Genomic DNA, 18264 nt, shown 5'->3' on the forward strand with positions numbered 1-18264 from the left:
TGTCTGAACGATGACTATAACCTTTTTGTCACAAAATTTCTGTGACATTGGGTTTCCACTTTATCTGCTAAAAAACATAAACTTGAGAGAGAGAATGAGGCTGTGACATGGGCCCTGCGCTTAACTGCATTGGCCAATATTTGTGCTATGTCTTCTGAAACACATTCCCCTAAATCAGTCATTCTGGGAGCATGTTGTTGCTCCGAGAGGCTACGTCGGCCGTCCCAAGAGCCCAGACTCAAATCCCACATCATGTGACGGCACAGGCCATGCTTTCCATCTTAGGTAAAGAGGAGAGGGGAGAACATGGGGTGAAGGCAGGCGAGGGTGTGAGGCATCTAGAAGACTCCGAATGCCACGCGCTGTTGGCAACCGTTGGAGGCTGGGGGCCGGGCGGGGAACAGATTCGGTCACAACCCTCAGCAGGATCCAGCCCTGCGCACACTGGGATTTCTGAGCCGTGGTCCTCAGCGCGGTGAGAACACAGGTTCTGGTAAATCCCCCGGCCTGTGGGACGCTGGTGCAGCTGTCCTGAGTACACTGTGTTCTGCTCTCTGGCTGTAACAGGAAGGTAAGCGGCCCTGAGATGAGGATGGTGGTCACTGCAGACGCTTGGCGGTCTCATGCCCCTTACCTGCCTCGTGCCCACAAACACCCATGGCACACGAAATGCTGGCGGCCAGAATACTGCGGAACAGCTGCTCCACTGGGTGTATGCTCGCCAGGAGTCAGCTGTGTGTGCTCCTGGCTGCCATTACCATTCCATACTTTGTTTTAAAAAACAGGTGATGATTTTATTAAGGGTGTGTGTTAACCCATCCTAGGGTAGAAAGTCCGGGTTATGAGGGACGCACATTGGTTTCCAGACCCTGATGAGTTCTGACGTTTTGTAATTGTGGTCTGATCAAACTACCCAAACCCCTGATACCAGTTCCAGGACACGACACACGGACACACGGTGTCCACCGCGTGCCGATGCTGTAGCAGATACTGTCCACTGACATCACACAGTCCCAAAGGGTGAAGCTAAGCTTTCCACTCAAGCGTGCTGCCTCTCTGCCCTAAGATCCGATCACTAGCTGGAGATTTTTGTTTCCAGCCCAAGAAAGTGTAAAAAAAAAAAAAGCAATTGAAAGAACCTGCGCCCTGGGCCGGGCCTTCTGAGCTTTGGAGCGCCTAAGGGTGCACCCTGACCACACACACCTGCCCTCCCTCAGCCACGACCACCTGTCCCCGTGGTCCCATTTGCAAGTGTCTTTGCCCGGGGTAAGCCCATTTCCCTCGCCCCCACCGCCGTTATCTTTTTTGTTCTCTTTTCCCGAAGCCTTTCTATTTGGGGGATTCCTCCCCACGTTTGACCCAACCCGGGCGCTCACAGACCCAGGTGCCTCCAGTTTCTCCACGCTAGGGGGCGGGGCCAGAGGGTGTACGCATGCGCCTTGCGGCCCCAGGCTCGCGCCTTCACGCCTGGCGGCGCGTGTCCCCTGCGGCTTGCCGTCCTCGCAGCCATGGCGGCCGTTGCAATCTTGGCGTGTCTGCCCAGGCAGCCGGGGGCCGGGGTTCTGCGAGCCTTCTCCACCGCCGTGTCGCCGACCACTCGTGCCCCAGGACCTAGCCCGCGTGAGTGTTTGGCGCACCGCCTCCAGGCTTTGGGCGAGGGGATAGAGCGGAATACTGGGCCCGTGATGGCGGCCGCCGCGGCGAGGCCGGTGGGGCCCGTGCTTGCTGGTGCTGGCCCGCCGGGTGGGAAAGCCGCTCGTGTGGGTCCGGCCTCTGCGCCCACGTTCCTAGCCGCCGGCCTCCTCCGGGTCCTCCAGGCGCCTGCTCCCCTGCCCCTGGCCCGCACTTCCTGCCTTGGCGCTGGCGCGGGTCTCACTCTGGTCCCCCGTGATGTTTGTCGGGCCGTGTGGGGCCCCCGGGTTCCCCCGAGCGCGAAGGGAGGCCCGCGGCCGTGCCACGCGGACTGCGGCTGTGAGTTGCAGGCCAGCATATGGGGACTCCGGGTCTGCGGACGGAGCTGAGGTGACCTTCACGGGGCAGGGGCCGTGGGGGTGTGCATGGCGCCCTGGCGCTGGAGGAACCTGGCGGCAGAGGCGGGCTTAGCAAGGGAGAAGCACTCGTGGTGCGAGAGACGCCGTGTGGAAGTGAGGATGGAGGGACGGGGGAGTGAGGAGGGGACAGCAGTGGCCGAGGGGGTCCTGTCCCCCGGGGCCATCCGCCTGCCTCCTGCATCGCTGTCATCTACTTCGTTCCTTCCGGCGCCGGACAGCAGGGGCTGCGCGGTCCCCCACGCCCTTGACTGGGCTTCCAGAAAGAATTCAGGAATAACAGTAGCCTTGAGAAAGCCAAGACTCAGCTGCTCGGAGGGCAGCGGCCGGGTCTCTGCTCGGTGTTCAGGGTCTCTGGGGTCGTTTCGTGAAAGGGGAGGTCCATTCTAATAAGGGGGAGGAGTATGCGTGGTTTCGCCCTCTCAGTCCTGATGGGGGGCCGTGTCGCCCATCACCGCTGCTGGTAGGCGTGTCATTTGGTGTAGGTCATCCAGGTCAGCCTTGGCCCGTGCTGATCTTCGGAGCCAGAGTCACCTGCAGGTGCTGAGGCAGCAGGACTACCCCAGGTGGCTCCGCTGCTGCCCCTTGCGCACTGCTGACAGCTGCGGTTACTGCTCTCTGAATTCTCCGCAGCCAGAGTGAAGTGTTCAAAGTGCGCATCTGGCCTTGCCCCGCTGCCTTGCTCACAGTCTGCAACTGGCTTCCTGTTACTTGACAATGCGTTATAAATTCTTTAATGCATCATCGTGGCTCTTCATGGTCTTAACACTTGCCTATTTTACGTTTTTCGTTCATATATTTTTTTAGAGATTTCAATTTATTATTTATTTGAGAGAGAGCGTTAGAGACAGAAAGGGAAAGAGGGAGATCTTCCATGCACTGGTTCACTCCCAGATGGCCACAACAGCCAGAGCTGAGCCGATCTGAAGCTAGGAGCTTCTTCCAGGGCTCCCACGTGGGTTCAGTGTCCCAAGCACTTGGGCGATCTTCTGCTCTCCCAGGCCATAGCAGAGAGCTGGATTGGAAGAGGAGCAGCTGGGACATGAGCCGGTGCCCATATGAGAGTCTGGCACTGAAGGTGGAGGCTTAGCCCACTGTGCCACAGCGCCAGCCCTCGGAAATATACCTGCTCATGTGCGGTAGGCAGTGCGTTAGGGGATACAACAAGGTCCCTGACCTGGTGAAGTTTGCATTGTTTTGGGGAAATCAGAGTATAAACAAGTAAACAACTAAGTAAATGCCAGGTAGTGTTTAGTGAGGGTCAGAGACTGGGTGGGCTGAATGGTAGTCAGAGTGACCTCTTGGAGTAAGGGAGGTTTGAGAGGCCAGAGCCATGGTTAGGGAAGGCATTGTCAGTGCAGGGCCCTGGAAGCTCCAAGGCCTCAAGGTGAGATTCGGGAGCCCAGAACAGACAGAAGGCTGAGCTGAATGGAGCCAAGTGAGCACAGGGGAGCGTGGATGGCGCGGGACATCAGGGAGTTCAGTAATGGCCTGCCCTTGTCAGGCTCCTAGGCATTCTGCCTTGGCTTTGGGCTCAGGTTTTATTGTGAGTTTAGGATCACCTGGGGAGGCTTTGAGCAGGAAAGTAGTAGACTGTGAATTAGACTTTTAAAAGATGGGTAGCTGCTGTGTGGAGCACTGATTGTCGGGGTACGGGGTGGGGGAAGGCCAGGGACCTGTCTGGGGGCTGTTGCAGTGGTCCAGTGAGACGATGGTGACTTGGATGGGGGTAAGAGTGAAGAAGGTAGTGTGGCTGGACAGGGACATACTTGAAGGTGTCTCTGTTAGGATTTACCCAGGGATTTGGTGTGAGACTAGGACCAACCCCAAGAATGCCTGTTAGATTTTATCCTGAGCAGCGGGTGCAGAGCTGTGCTGTGTCCAGGGACTGGGAGGAGTCGAGGAAGGAAACCAGAGCCCTGCCGGCGAACTCCCGGTTAGGAAGTGTGCTGCCTGCCCCTCTTTCCTTGTTTTCAATTTTAGCCATGTTGAATTCACACATGGCCTTTGCTTTTCCATGCTCTCTTGTGCCCTGAGAACTTTCTCCCTTGCCTGTCTTCTGTGGGTACCTCTTGCTCATTCTTCAGGTGTCGGCTCAAGATTCACTCCTTCACAGAGGTTTCCCTAGCTGTGTTTGGGTTCTCCAGAGAGACGAATCAGAGACGTGAGTATGGCAGTGTGACTCCAGTGCTGGTGCCAGTCCCCAGGTCCAAAGGCTGGAGAAACCAGGTTCTGATGTCTGAGGCAGGAGGAGAGGCGTGTCCCAGCTCCGGGAGAGAGCGTGCAGTCGCCTTTCCTCTGCCTTTTTGTTCTGTTAGGGGCCTCGGCCTCCTGGGTGGTGCCCGCCCTCGTTGGGGGAGCGTCTTGCCCACTTGGTCCAGCCACGCACTTGCCAGTCTCCTCTGGAAACACCTCACAGATGCACCCAGACATGACGTGTTCCCAGCGCCCAGGGCATCCCCAAATCCAGGCAAGTTGACACTCAAGGTTGACTGTCACACCAGCTAAAAGAAATGTTCAGTTCCCTGCTCTCTGTGATACTGTTTATTGAAATGACTTGTTCAAAAGTTGTGTGATTGGACAGGCTGCATTCTGTGGGGGCAAGGACTGATTGATCCCTAGTTTCTAATACGCGGTATCACTGTTTTTGAATGAATGAGTGAGCGTTGTGGGATGCACAGGGATTTGTCAGAGGAGGAGTTGGGAGGAGGAGAAAGGGACAGGAACCAGGCCGATGGAGGGGAAGTATGTTCCCAGCGGAGGGACAGGAAATCCGAGGAAGACTGAAGGGCAGGGTGCTGGAAGTTGGTTGTAGCTGTGGAGCCTTCCGTGTAAAGGAAGTAGACAGACTGGAGGTTCAGAGTCTGATCTTGACTTTGCTGTGTGGATATCAATTTAACCCCTTGCTCCCTAGTCCTTGACTTGCTCCGACATTTCCAAATATTTTCGTGTTACAGACCACTCAGAGTGTCTACAGTAGTGAAAGACAGAAATATACACAGATAAAGGCATCTTTCCCAATATTTTATAGCAAAGTGAGACTGCTGCTTAATGTGAGATTTTTCTCTGCTTTAAATGAGGGCTGACATCGTGGCATAGTGGGTAGAACTGCCGCCTACAACACCGGCATCCCATATGGCACCAGTTGGCATCAGTTCCATTTCTGATCCAGCTCTCTGCTAATGGTCTGGGAAAGCAGCAGAAGGTGGTCCAAGTGCTTGAGCCCCTGATACCCACGAGGGAGATCTGGAAGAAGCTCTTAGCTCCTGGCTTTGGCCTGGTCTAGCCCTGGCCTTTGTGGACATCTGGGAAGTGAACCAGTGGATGGGAGATCTCTCCCTTTCTGTAACACTGATTTTCAAATGAGTAAATCTTATTTTTAATGAGATGATGAGATATATTTAGCATAGTACCTGCATGTGGAAGTGCAGGCATCCTTAGAGCTATTATTTTACTCTGCCGCATTATTTGGAGAATCATGAGGAAATATTGTTTTAAAGATTTATTTATTGACTTGAAAAGCAGAGTTACAGATTAAGATTTATTTATTTTTAAAGATTTATTTGTTTGTTTGAAAGTCAGAGGTAGAGGCAGAGAGAGAAATGAGTCTTCCATCTTCTGGTTCGTTCCCCAAATTGCTGCAATGGCCAGAGCTGTGCCAATCGGAAACCGGAGGCCAGGAGCCTCTTCTGGGTCTCCCATGAAGGTTTAGGGGCCCAAGGGCTTGGGCCATCCTCTGCTGGTTTCCCAGGCCATAGCAGAGAGCTGGATAAGAAGTGGAGCAGCCGGGACTCCAACCGGCACCCACATGGGATGCCAGCACTGCAGGTGACGGCTTTACTTGCTCTGCCACAGTGCTGGCCCCGAGATAATATTTTAAAAGGTATTTACTGTGTATTAGTAATCTGGTCTCTTCTTCAGTCATATGACTTGTTAGGAGTGGCTGTGATTTTTGTTATTGGTGTGAACATTGGCAGTTCTTACATACAACAGAGAAGGAAAAACTAAAATGTTTTTGACAGTTTGTTAAATATGAAAGGGTATATTTATAATTAGAACATTTCAAAACTAATCTTGGAAGATGCAGAATATATCGAATGGGATATTTTAACTTGAGAAAATGAGTTTATTTTGCTGTGAACCTTAACTTATTTTTTAAAATTTATTTGAAAAGCAGAGAGAGAGAGAGAGAAAGATAAAGATATCCTCCATCCTCTGGTTCATTGCCCGAATGCCTAAAACAGCCAGGGCTAGGCCAAGCCAAATCCCCAAGCCAGGAACTTCATTCGGTCACCACATGGGTGGCAGAGGCCCAAGTACTTGAGGTTAAATCTGTTGTCTTCCAGGTGCATTAGCAGTAAGATGAATTGGAAGTGGAGTAGTCAAGATTTGAACCAGACATTCTAAATAGGATGCATATGTCCCAAGCAGCAGCTTAAACAGCTATACCACACTTGAACCTTAATATTTTATTGAAAATATTTCTTTAGGGGCCAGTGTCATGGTACAGTGGGCTGGCAGCTGCCTGGGTGTTAGTGCTGTTTTAGTTCCCAGCTGCTCTGCTTCCAGTCTAGCTCCCTGCTAGTGTACCTGGGAAAGCATGGAGGATAGCCCATGTAAGTTGGGCCCCTGCCATCCATGTGGGAGACTTGGTTGGAGTTGCATGCTTGTGGCTTTGGCCTGCCCAGCCCTGGCTCTTGTGGTCATCTGGGGAGTTAACCAGAGGATGGAAGATCTCTTTTTCTCTCTTCCTCTCTCTGTAAGTCTGACTTTGAATTAAATAAATACTTCTAAAGATTTCTTTAGATGATTAGTTTACTAATCGTATAAAGATCATGTAAAAAATAAATCATATAAAAATCATAAAAAATAAAAAATAGCACATAAAGTAAACTGTTTATTCAATTATAGAATTTTCTTAAATATCTCTTTTAATATTTTTTATTTGAAAGAGGAGTAGAGAAAGAGATCGTCGATCCGCTAGTCTACTTCCCAAATGGTTACAACAGCCAGGTGTGGGCCAAGCCAAAGCCAGGGAGGGGAACTTCATCCAGGTCTCTCACATGGGTGGCAGGGTCCAAGCACTTGGGCCATCGCCTGCTGCTTCCCGAGGTGCATTAGCAGGTTACTGGATCAGAAGCATAGCCGCTGGGACTTGCACTGGGACTCCAATATGGAATGCTGATATTGGAAGCAGTGGCTTAACCTGCTGTACAATAATGCTGGTCCTTTAGTTAGTTTTGACTTTTTGCCTTTTTTTTTTTTTTTTTAAAGAGATTCATTTATTTATTTGAAAGGCATAGTTAGAGAGAAGTCGTCTGCTGGTTCACTTCCCAAATGGCTGCAATGTCCAGAGCTGAGCCGATATGAAGTCAGAAGCCAAGGGTTTCCTCTAGGTTTCCCACACTGGTGCAGGGCCCCAAGCACTTGGGCTGCCTTCTACTGTTTTCCCAGACGGTTAGCTGGATTGGAAATGGAGCAGCTGGGACTCGAACCAGCACCTGTGTGGGATGCCAGCGCCTCAGGCAGAGGCTTAACTTACTATGCCACAGTGCTGAAAGATGATTTTTGTCTCTCATTGTGAAGAAAATGTGTTACTGTTTATTTTTGGGAAATGTGTTAGAGTTATGGGATCATAGTTGGTGTTGAACAAGTCCGTGTTATTAAATTCTCAGTTCCTGTTTTACTGTCTTTTAGATACAACACAAAGAACATCCAGAAGTCAGAGGGCACAGAGGAGAAAGGTAAACAGTCCGTGAGTCCTCCTGTGTAGTATTTTAATGATTCAGAAGTTCTGATGTGAAATAGATCCAGAACATACTGTTAACCCATCCCTTCACCAACAGAATGTAAAAAATGTTGCCAAAAATGTAATGAACTAGATTCAGAGAACACTGTAGTAAAGGGAATGTGGAAGTAAGGGGGTTCTTAGAGCTGGGGAGCGCTGCCGAGATGCTCAGGCCGGTTTGGTGCTGTCTTTAACTGCAGTGCTTCGTGAGAGGCCAGCCTTCATGGAGGTCGCGGCTCTGCTTGCTTCTCACAACTGCAGCTTCTTCCTTTGAAATTAAAGAGTGTGTTCATATTTGCACTGTTTTGTGTTTCTTAGGCACTGCCTCCTAGGACAGAGAAAATGGCTGTTGACCAGGACTGGCCCAGCGTGTACCCCGTTGCAGCGCCGTTTAAGCCCTCTGTAGTCCCTCTTCCTGTTCGCATGGGTTATCCAGTGAAAAAGGGTGTGCCCATGGCAAAGGAGGGCAATCTAGAACTTCTGAAGGTAAGCAACGTGCTGCCTCGTGGCTCAGACTAGACCTGAGTGAACGCTGATGCTGCCTCCATCTGCGTCCCCTTTTCCCTGAGGTTCAGGAGTGAATTGTCAGATTTTAACTTGAAAAGTTTCCAAGGGCGTAACGGATGTTGTATCTTGATTATCCATGGTAAAGACTGAATCCTCAGCGTTGAAGAACTATAATTAAGTGCCAGCATCGTGGCATAGCAGGTTAAGCCATGGCCTGCAATGCTGGCATCCCTGTCCAAGTGCCAGTTCAAGTGCTGGCTGCTCCACTTCCAGTCCAGCTCCCTATTAATGTGCTTGGGAAAGAAATAAGATCTTCTATTTTGTGTCTTTTCTGTATTGTACTTTCAAGAGGAACTTGAATTGGCAGGTATGGACTTTTAATAAAGGAACTTAGATACTTTCTTTCTAGAAAGATTTACTGTTTTGGTTCTGGTACACCAACTTTAGTTTCTTTCTTCTTACAAGCAAAATGGGTCATATTAAATGCTTCCTTTGATAGCATCTGTAATGACTTATGAGCTGTAGGGGTTTTTTAAAAGACAATATAAATGTTTAGTCTGAAAATATCTATCTTATATGGTTTTCTTTTATGCACAGTGCAAGTTGTTGTACAATGGAAAACTATTTCCACTAGATAAGAGTTTTTGGGAAACAAAAAAGGGCGAGTATTTTGTCCAGTGCTGCTTGGGATGCCCATGTCCTGTATTGGAGTGCTTAATTGGAATCCTGGATCCTCTACTTCTGATACAGCATTCCTGCTAGTGTAGACCCTGGGAGGCAGCAGGTGACGGCTCAAGTATCTGGATTCCTGCAACCCAAATGGGAAACCTGGATGGAGTTCTTGGTTCTTGGCTTTGACCTGGCCTGGCCCCAACTGTTCTGGGCGTGTGGGCAGTCAACCAGCAGATGGAATATACTTTTTTTCTCCCTTAGCATCTGCTGGTCTTTCTTTTTCTACATTTTAAGGAAAATGAGAATAAATAAATTTTTAAAAATGAAATGGAAAATTTGCTAAAAGGTGATAAAAACTGAGATGCAAACAGGGAGAAAGGGGTTCTCTGCTGCTGGAGACAAGTAAATGAAATTTGGAACTGGAAACATTTCAAGAGATGTAAGAAAGCAAACGTGGAGGAAAACGCATTGCTTTTCAGAGTGAAAAGGGAACCTAATTTAAAATGAAGTTCTTGAGAAAATGTCACTGGGTTGGGGACAGTACCAGTGGATTTGTAATAAAGCTAATGGCTGTGAATATTTTAATACACGTAAACATGCTTGCAGTTAATGCATGCCATCTGTCCCTAGGGATGTTGACACTAAATAAGCTTATTAACCTAATATATGAGTGCTTACAGCAGTGCCTGTCTCACAGTTTTATAAGGAACATTTGCTTGTACGTCTGTAGATTCATGGCAGAAAGAATACTTAGAACAGCTGTGCTCTTGTGAGATCCTTGTCAGAGCTAAAGGGTTTTGGGTTTTTTTAAGATTTTTATTTATTTGTTTGAGAGGTGGTATTATGGACAGAAGGAGACACAGGTCTTCCATCCACTGGTTCACTCCCTAAATGGCTGCAACGGCTGGAGCTGGGCCTGTTAGGAGCCAGGAGTGGGTCTTCCACACTGGTGCCAAGGCCTAAGCACCTGGACCGTCTTCACTGCTTTCCCAAGCCATAAACAGAGAGCTGGATCCCTGGAGGAGGAGCAGCTGGGATACGAACTGGCACCCGTATGGAATGCTGGCATTGCAGGAGGAGGCTTAGCCCACTGCACCACAGCTCTGGCCCCTTAGCAAAAGGGTTATACAGTCTGAAGATAGTCTAGGGTGTCAGCATCACTTAGTACTTGATACTGAATTTGTATTTTAAGGCATTTGTTTCTTGAGATTGATAACAGGCTACTCTAACATAGAATTAGTATTGTAAAAAAAAACTGTCAGATTTTATTCTTGGTTTTTTTGTGCTTGTGATGTACTTTTATGAAAACGATTTTTTTTCATGCTTTTAAAATGTTTGTTTAAATTTTCTATTTTAGATCCCCAATTTTCTGCATTTGACTCCTGTAGCGATTAAAAAGCACTGTGAAGTTCTTAAAGGTACAAAACGTGACTGTTTTCCTCCATAAACTTTGGGTAGCCTTTGAACATAACATTAGGAATCTCAATTCTGTGGCCAGCACCGTGGCTCACTTGGTTAATCCTCTGCCTGTGGCACCGGCTTCTAGTCCCAGTTGCTCCTCTTCCAGTCCAGCTCTGCTGAGGCCCGGGAGGGCAGTGGAGGATGGCCCAAGTGCTTGGGCCCTGCACCCCATGGGAGACCAGGACGGGGCACCTGGCTCCTGGCTTCGGATCGGCGCAGCGCTGGCTGTGGCGGCCATTTGGGGAGTGAACCAACAGAAGAAGACCTTTCTGTCTGTCTCTCTCTCTCACTGTCTGTAACTGCTCGTCAAATAAAAAAAAAAAAAAAGAAAATAATCTCAATTCTAATGTGCCATGCAGCCTTATATCCTGAGTCATCATTGGTTCTTTTTCTCTTTTAAAAAATGTTTACTGCTTTGATTTGAAAGGCAGTATGACAGAGATTTTCCCTCCTTTGGTTCACTTGCCAAATGCCCACAACAGCTGGAAGTGGGCCAGACCAAAAGCAGGCACTTGGAACTCTGTCTGGGTGTCCTATGGGATGGCAGTGACCCAAGCACTTGAGCCATCATCTGCTCCCCACCATGGTGTGTGTTAACAAGAAGCTGAATGGGAAATGGAGGCAGGACTTGAACTCAAGTATATCTGAAATTTTTATAAATTTTTATGTATGTATTTTTTTTTTGCTAGCTGCCCTATAGGAAATTATCAATAATAATGGAAGTAGAAACCATAATCCTGCCTCTCAGGTGGGTTCGAGACTCACTGTTGAACTACAGCCAGCATATTCACGAAGATGTAGGAAAAGGAATTGGCATTTGGTATGTCAGGTTGCCTTTTGGGATGCCTGCATTCCATGTTAGAGTTCTTGAGTTTGAGTCCTGGCTCTAGACAGTAGGTGATCCAAGTAGTTGGGTCCCTGCTGCCCACATAAGATATGCAGCCTGGCCTGTTGGGGACATTTGGGAAGGGAACCAGTGAGTGGGTTCTCTCCCTCTGTCTTTGGGGAAAAGAAGGGGTGGGGGCAGGAAGAGAGGTCAGAATACTTGCTAAGACTTGATAGGGGGAAAAAATGAAACCTAGAAACGCTTCACAGGTAGTCTGATTGTGTTAGAAGGAGAAATAGCACAGCAAACATAATTATTATTAAACTTGAGCTTTGGGAGTACTTTCCATTCAAAAAAATACAAAAGATATAAAAAGGTCCTACAACCTAGGAATAACAACCTTACACTTGAAATGAGGGAACAAAAACCGGTTTTGTTTATGTAGACCTCTGCTACATTAAGCATGAGAATGCTTTTTTGTCCCCAGAGGTTGTGTTTCTGTGTTCATCCGTGCCTGGAATTGGACTAAAACTGATCACTATTCCAAATTTGTGCACCGTTTGCCATAAATGACATGTTCTGTTTTGATGCTTTAGAAAGCTGGTTAACAAATGTGTTTCTGTACAATGTGATCAGTTTAATTTTTCTTTTCAGATACTATTGTTAGCTAATGAAACTAATAACTTTCATGAAATATTTCTGTACTACATCCTGATTTGTAGTGAAAGCCTTTTATATAGCATGTTCAGAAGAGTAGCAGTGTGTTTTACTGTGCTTGAAGGAGCAGTTTAATCTTTCCTTAATTAGGCTTTGACACTTCTGCCAGGCTCTGGATTTCGATTGCACCTTCCAAATAACTCAAAGGCTTTTCAAATATTTCTTCCCGGTTTTCTTCCAAAGTAGGTCAGTTCAGATTTTATATCTAACTTGCAAATGGAAAAAGTGAAATGCAGGAAAGTTAGGTAATTTACCAAAACTTTAATAATCAGTGGCAGAAGTTAAATAAAAACCAAGGTCTTTCAAAGTCTGGTCTTTACCTATCAGATGAGTAAACCTAATAGGAGTCTATTATGTACTTTCCAGCTGGCTGTGTTTTTTAGACATGTAATTTAAGTAATTTAATTTAAAAACTGTAATTATCATCTGGTGATTGAAATGACTTATTCACAGTTGGAAAAAAAAAAAAGATTTGGTGCAAACCCAAAAGCTCATGTAATTCTCCAAAGTCGTCTGAGAAGGTGCCTGAGAAGGTGCCTGATAGTAATGCCTCTTGTGTAGTACAGGATGTTGGAATCAATCCATTCTGGGAATAAAACTCAACTCACTTGCTCTGTTCTTTTTTTTTTAATGTCAAAATGTTCTTAATTGCAGAGATACTTCTCTTCCTTCAAAGTGACTTAGAATTGATCTTTCAAGCAGGTGTTTAGGGAATGGTGCAAGTTATTCTTAATTTGCTAGAGTACATTTAGTCCCAGGTATCAGAGAGTCTTTGTAACTTACAGTGATATTTGCTAACTCTGATTTTAAAGCCTAAATAGGGGCTAAATGTAGTGACTACCACAGGAAAGCTGTCTATTTGGGAAAATATTTTGGCGAACTAGCTCTCAGTATCCTTTAGGTTATCACCCTGAAGAACTCCCACATCCGCCTGTAATTACAACCAGTCTCCTGCAGCCCTGTGTTTCTGGAGGAAGCATGGATCCCTGCCATCTAACATGTTTCACCTTAAGAAGACCGTTGCTTTGAGCTCTTCCTATGTGTGATGCCATTTGAGTAATGAAATTTCCATTGGGAGCAGCCTGATGGTGCTGGTTTTCATCCCACACTACACTAACTTGCTAGGAATGGGACGAGATGAAATCAGCTATGGGTAGCTGTAGGAGGTTGGGTGCTACTGCTTGTAGTTTAAGGTACTTTTTTACCCCCTCCAGTTGTGCTGTGCAGATGGACAGACAGCTGTGTCCATGGTGTTGGGAACTTCTGTTGTGGCTGAGGTCTCAGACCCAGGCCCACCTCCTCTGGAGGCTGTCTTGGCCAACCAGGAGGACAGGGCTGTTCCTCGGGCCAGTGGACCCCGTCGGCATAGAGAGGGCACACAGAGGGAACGTGAGTTAACTGTGAGAATCCCACTAAGTGGGGGTCTCGTCTTGTTTGCCTGTTTGAATTGAAACTTGACTTGGCTCAGTTTCTGGAAGGTAGCTGACCGCATTTCAGTTCCCTCTTCACAGCTTTTTCAGGGCTGCTTTCAGTTCCTACCAGCTGATCATCAGTCATCTTCATCTGACAATGAATTAACGTTATCTGTTGCTTTTTTAAAAAACAGTGCTCTGGTGTGTGAACTGTTTGCTTTTAGTTGGAAAGGAAGCACATATGTGCGAAGCTGTAATAGGCTCGTCACTGAACACCCTGCTTCCCATCACATCTGCAATATTCAAATCATTCCCTTAATTAGACTCCTGATTAGGAAGTACCAGCTAAGAAAAGGATGAGGGGTGATGATGTAAAATTCAGAAGAGCATCTGTTCTTCCATGTTGTATGTCCTGAGACAGCTTACTAATTTGGTGTTTGGTAGCATGGATTACAATTGAGAATATATTTGCAGAACCATAATTGAGGTAGTTTTTTAACCTCTCAGATTTCTGCACGGAGTGGCCAGCCGCACTTGACACTGATGAGAAATGTGAGAAGCATTTTCCAATTGAAATTGACACAGCTGCCTACGTTTCATCAGGACCGTCCATTCGCAACCCCAAGGCACGAACAGTAACCTTAAGGGTAAGAGATTTGTTTTTTACTTATTTTTCATTTGTTTTGAAAGAGAGAGAGATCTTCCGTCCACTGGTTCAATTCCCAAATGGCTGCAATAGCCAGAGGTGGGACAAGCTTAAGCCAGGATCCAGGAATTCAACCTGAGTGTCCCAAGTGGGTGGCAGGGACCCACGCGCTTACGTCATCAGCCACTGCCTCCCAGGACATATGTTGTCAGAAGCTGCCTTGGAAGTAGAGTAGCTGAGATTCAAACCACGCACTCGGCTGTGGGGTGCAGGAGTGCCAAGCAGTAACTGAAACTGCAGTGCTCAATGCCCACTCTCGAGATTGTTTTAAATTAAATCATTATAATACGTTATTTAGAAATGCATTGTGAATGTGTGACTAGAAAACTAGTATTTACCGAAGAGAATGAAAAATATAATAAAAGTTTTAAATTATAAAATTGTCCATAATTCTGTGCCTAGCCAATGTGAACTGCAGTAGCTCTTTTTATTGTATTTACAGCTAGCTGCTTTATTTTTTTAATGGTGATAACTAAATGTACTCAGTAATATTTTCTTTTTCATGTGGTATAAGCATTTTCCATTATTATTAAGCATTCTTTAATTCTTAATAGCTACGAAATAGATAAATGTTGGTCTATTACAATATGTGATGTTATTTGTGGCAGGTGGTACATTGTTGATCAGTTCAGACATAGCCCTTTTTCTGACACTGAAATGGGAAATACAAGCAGATAATTCCCTAATGTAGAGTGACCATAAATGTTTGGTCCATTTTGGGGCTGGCGCTGTGGCATAGCCGATTAAACTGCCACCTACAGTGCCAGCATCACATATGGGCGCTGGTTTGAGTCCCAGCAGCTCCACTTCCAATCCAGCTCTCTGCAATGGCCTGGGAAACCAGTAGAAGATGGCCCAAGTCCTTGGGCTCCTGCACCCACGTGGGAGGCCCAGAAGAAGCTCCTGGCTATGGATCCGTGCAGCTTGGTCTGGGAAAGCAGTGGAAGATGGCCTGAGTGCTCAGGCCTCTGAACCCATGTGGAGACATGGAAGAAGGTCCTGGCTACTGGCTTTGGATCTTGTCTTTTTTTAAGATTTATTTATTTGAAAGGCAGAATTACAGAGAGGCAGAGGCGGGGGGAGTAGGGGAGGTGGGTGGGTGGCTGGGTGGGTCTTCCAACTACTGGTTCAATCCCCAAATGGCCACAACAGACAGAGCTGGGCCAAGCTGAAGCTAGGAGCCAGAAGCCAGGAAGACCATCAGCAAGGAGCTGGATGGGAAGTGGAGCAGCCAGGACTCGAATGGGCAACCACATGGGATTTTGGCGCCACAGGTGGAGGCTTAGCCTACTACACCATAGTGCTGGCCTCTATGTTTTCTAAGTGTTTTATAGTAAAGGTGGATCATCTTTTGTAGTTTGAAAATATTTCCAGTCTAAAAACATATACATATATAACTATGCTGTTTAAACAATCCTATGGGATAAAAAGAAGCTTTAAAGCTTTGTGAATTCATTTCATAAACATGGCACAACTTTCATCTGTAAACCCAACAAAGAAAGCAAATTATAAATTAATCAGCTATATCAGAAAATGGATAAAAACTCTTTGGTTAATTTGTCAGCAAATATGTAAAAATGGCTGCACAAATTTTCAACACATTTTTGCAGGCCATTTACAGTGTTCTTGCTTAAAACACAGGTTACAGTAGTACACAAAAGTTAATCTTCTGGGGATCCTAGGAAGTACGTCAAAGAATTTTGCCGTTACCCTTCAAATGACTCAAAAGTGCACCTTGGAGATTCCAGGACTAGAACAGAGCATATGTAAGAAGGGCTTGGAACATTTTATAAAGGCCAGAAAATAAGGAAATGTTTAAAAACCAAAGATGGTGGCATGGCAGAGGAGCAGATGGGCCAAGTAAGAGACCCAGTTACCGGGGCTGGAACAGTGTGAGCAAAAAATAAATAATGTATCATGGAATTATATCCAGATATAAAATAAATGCCCATGCTTGCATAAATAAGTGAACAAAGAAATAAATGAGGGAGAAGGGACAAGTCTTTCATATAGAAGAATCCCACATTTCTCTAAGATACAAGGCGAATTCCTAGACAGAAGTGGGCTGGTGGTGGACGGGACTCAGAGGTAACTGGAGAGGGATAAGGAGTGACCATTAACAGGACTTTTTTTATGGTGATAAGCATCTCTTGGATCAGATAGTGGCGCCAGTGACACAAGTCAGAATATATGAAAAACCACTGAATTGCACATTTTCAAAGGGTGAATTCTGTAGTATGTAATTATGTATCAATAAAGTTGTATTAAAAAGAAACAAATACATAAGAAATCAGTATATATATAAGAAATCAGTTATCAAATAAGCATTATTAAATAAAATAAGCATTATTAAAAGGAACAAATTATCAACCTGAATAATATTCAATGACATGCAAATTTTAAGTGTAGGATAAAGTGTTTACCTATCAAGTTGATTTGTAATAATATCTAAGTTCCTGAGTACATAGGAACACAGGCTTTCTCACAGAGCTACTCTTTTTCACAGTTTCCAAAAAGAGTTAAATCCTTTGACATGATAGTTCTCCTTTTAGAAGTTATTTTAGAAAATATACAAATGTTATTCTCTATTGTTATTCTCAATATTACATCTGATAGAGCACTCTAACCCCTTGCACCATCCTTGTTTGTAGAGAGTGTTTCACGTATTTAGACACAGTACTCAATGTATGTACCTCCTTTTTTGTTAAATACAGGCATTTAAAGATACTTATGAACTCAGCTTACTGTGATTTGAAATATTGATGTTATTTTGAGAATAATCTTTTTGAAAAATACCAGCTTGAAAAAAAAGATGTCACGATTCTTTTAATGTTGTGAAAGGCAGAAAATCTCATTTAGCTGGAAGTTCAAGTATTAATCTAGGTTTGACTAACAGTTTTGCAGTGCCTTTGAGTGCTAGCAGGTGGCGTGAGTGTACCACCTAACTGTTCCTGAAATATTTATGAGTTTTAACATAAACTCGGTATAGATTTTTGAACATTAAACTATTGATGTGATTTGAGTTTTGCAGCAGTTGTTGCAATAATGAATGACATCGCTGCCAGTTTTTTGGACCACTTTATATGCAAAAAACTAAAATACTTACATTTTAAATATTTTTTAATGTATTGTTAAACATTATTAGAATTTCATTGAAGGAAATTGTAAAATTACTACCTTCTTAATGTATTATAAAAACTGTTCATTTTTCTGTATATTTCATCTCTGTGTTCATGTGTATGTGCATATATATGCATGATTATAATGTAGGCACATTTTATTTTCTTATAAGTCATTCTCCACATTGTTATCAGCTACCATAAGTGGGTTGTTTTGTCCGTGAAGCTGATAACCTGGTGGTTGATACATGTTTGTCCCAGAGGTCTGTGGCAGTTCACACTGTTTGCCATGTGTGAACACTGGATTGGCTTGATCCCTCCTAGTTCATATTTTACTAGTCTAGTTTTTTTTTAAAGTGTGCTTATTTATATTTTCTTGAGTTCAGATTTTTGAAAAATATCACAGTGCTTAAAAAAACAGTATATTCTCCCTATGAAAACTTTGTGCATATTCATTCAGCAAGTGAGTGTGGCATGCTTTTTAAGTCATAGGCCATTGCCAATAACAAAATAGGTGTCATGCTTGCTTCTCAAGGGAATGCATTTTCAGTGGAAAAAATGAGAAGATGAGTGGGCTGCTGCCGTGTGGTGTCTTGAGGGCCGTGCAGGGTTATTGAAGTGACAGAACTGTGTGAGACTGCACAGTGCCCTTGAGCCTCTGTTTCTCATGCAGTTACACCTCTTTGTTGATCTTAGTGCTTTCCATGGGAAATGACTATATGGTTGCTGTGGTTCGGGTATGGTTGGAGTTCGTTCCCCCAAGTGTTCACTTGTTGGGAGGTTGGTCCTAAGTGTGGCTGTGTTGAGAGGTGGTGAGGCCCTCAGGAGGTGGAGCTTAAAGGGAGGTCCTTAGGTCTCTGGGGATGCAGACTTCAAAAGCATTCAGCTAGTTCTTATGGGACACGGAGTTGGTCCAGCTTGGTGCTAACGTGCCTTGGAAGAAAGCAGGTAAGTGCCCGAGCTTCTGCCACCCACATGGAAGACACATAGAGTTCCTGACTGCTGGCT

At 45.5% G+C, this 18264-nt stretch overlaps 1 protein-coding gene across 4 annotated transcripts in view; it reads left to right on the forward strand.

Moving 5' to 3' along the window:
• The window catches only part of MRPS35 (mitochondrial ribosomal protein S35), a 44273-nt gene that overhangs the window by 6918 nt on the left and 19091 nt on the right, over positions 1 to 18264 (forward strand). The window contains exons 1-6 of one of the 4 annotated variants that reach the window (XM_070049562.1): positions 3802 to 4212; positions 4367 to 4518; positions 7746 to 7792; positions 8155 to 8322; positions 10373 to 10433; positions 13939 to 14078. In XM_070049562.1, coding sequence (XP_069905663.1) covers positions 8179 to 8322; positions 10373 to 10433; positions 13939 to 14078 — 345 coding nt within the window. In that variant the 5' untranslated portion in view covers positions 3802 to 4212; positions 4367 to 4518; positions 7746 to 7792; positions 8155 to 8178. Of the gene's footprint in view, positions 1 to 1431; positions 1621 to 3775; positions 4519 to 7745; positions 7793 to 8154; positions 8323 to 10372; positions 10434 to 13938; positions 14079 to 18264 lie in introns of those variants that run through there. The other 3 variants (XM_002712685.5, XM_017343302.3, XM_070049561.1) reach the window with 3 other exon arrangements.

The sequence above is a fragment of the Oryctolagus cuniculus genome, chromosome 9, assembly GCF_964237555.1.
Source record: "Oryctolagus cuniculus chromosome 9, mOryCun1.1, whole genome shotgun sequence".
NCBI lineage: Eukaryota > Metazoa > Chordata > Mammalia > Lagomorpha > Leporidae > Oryctolagus > Oryctolagus cuniculus.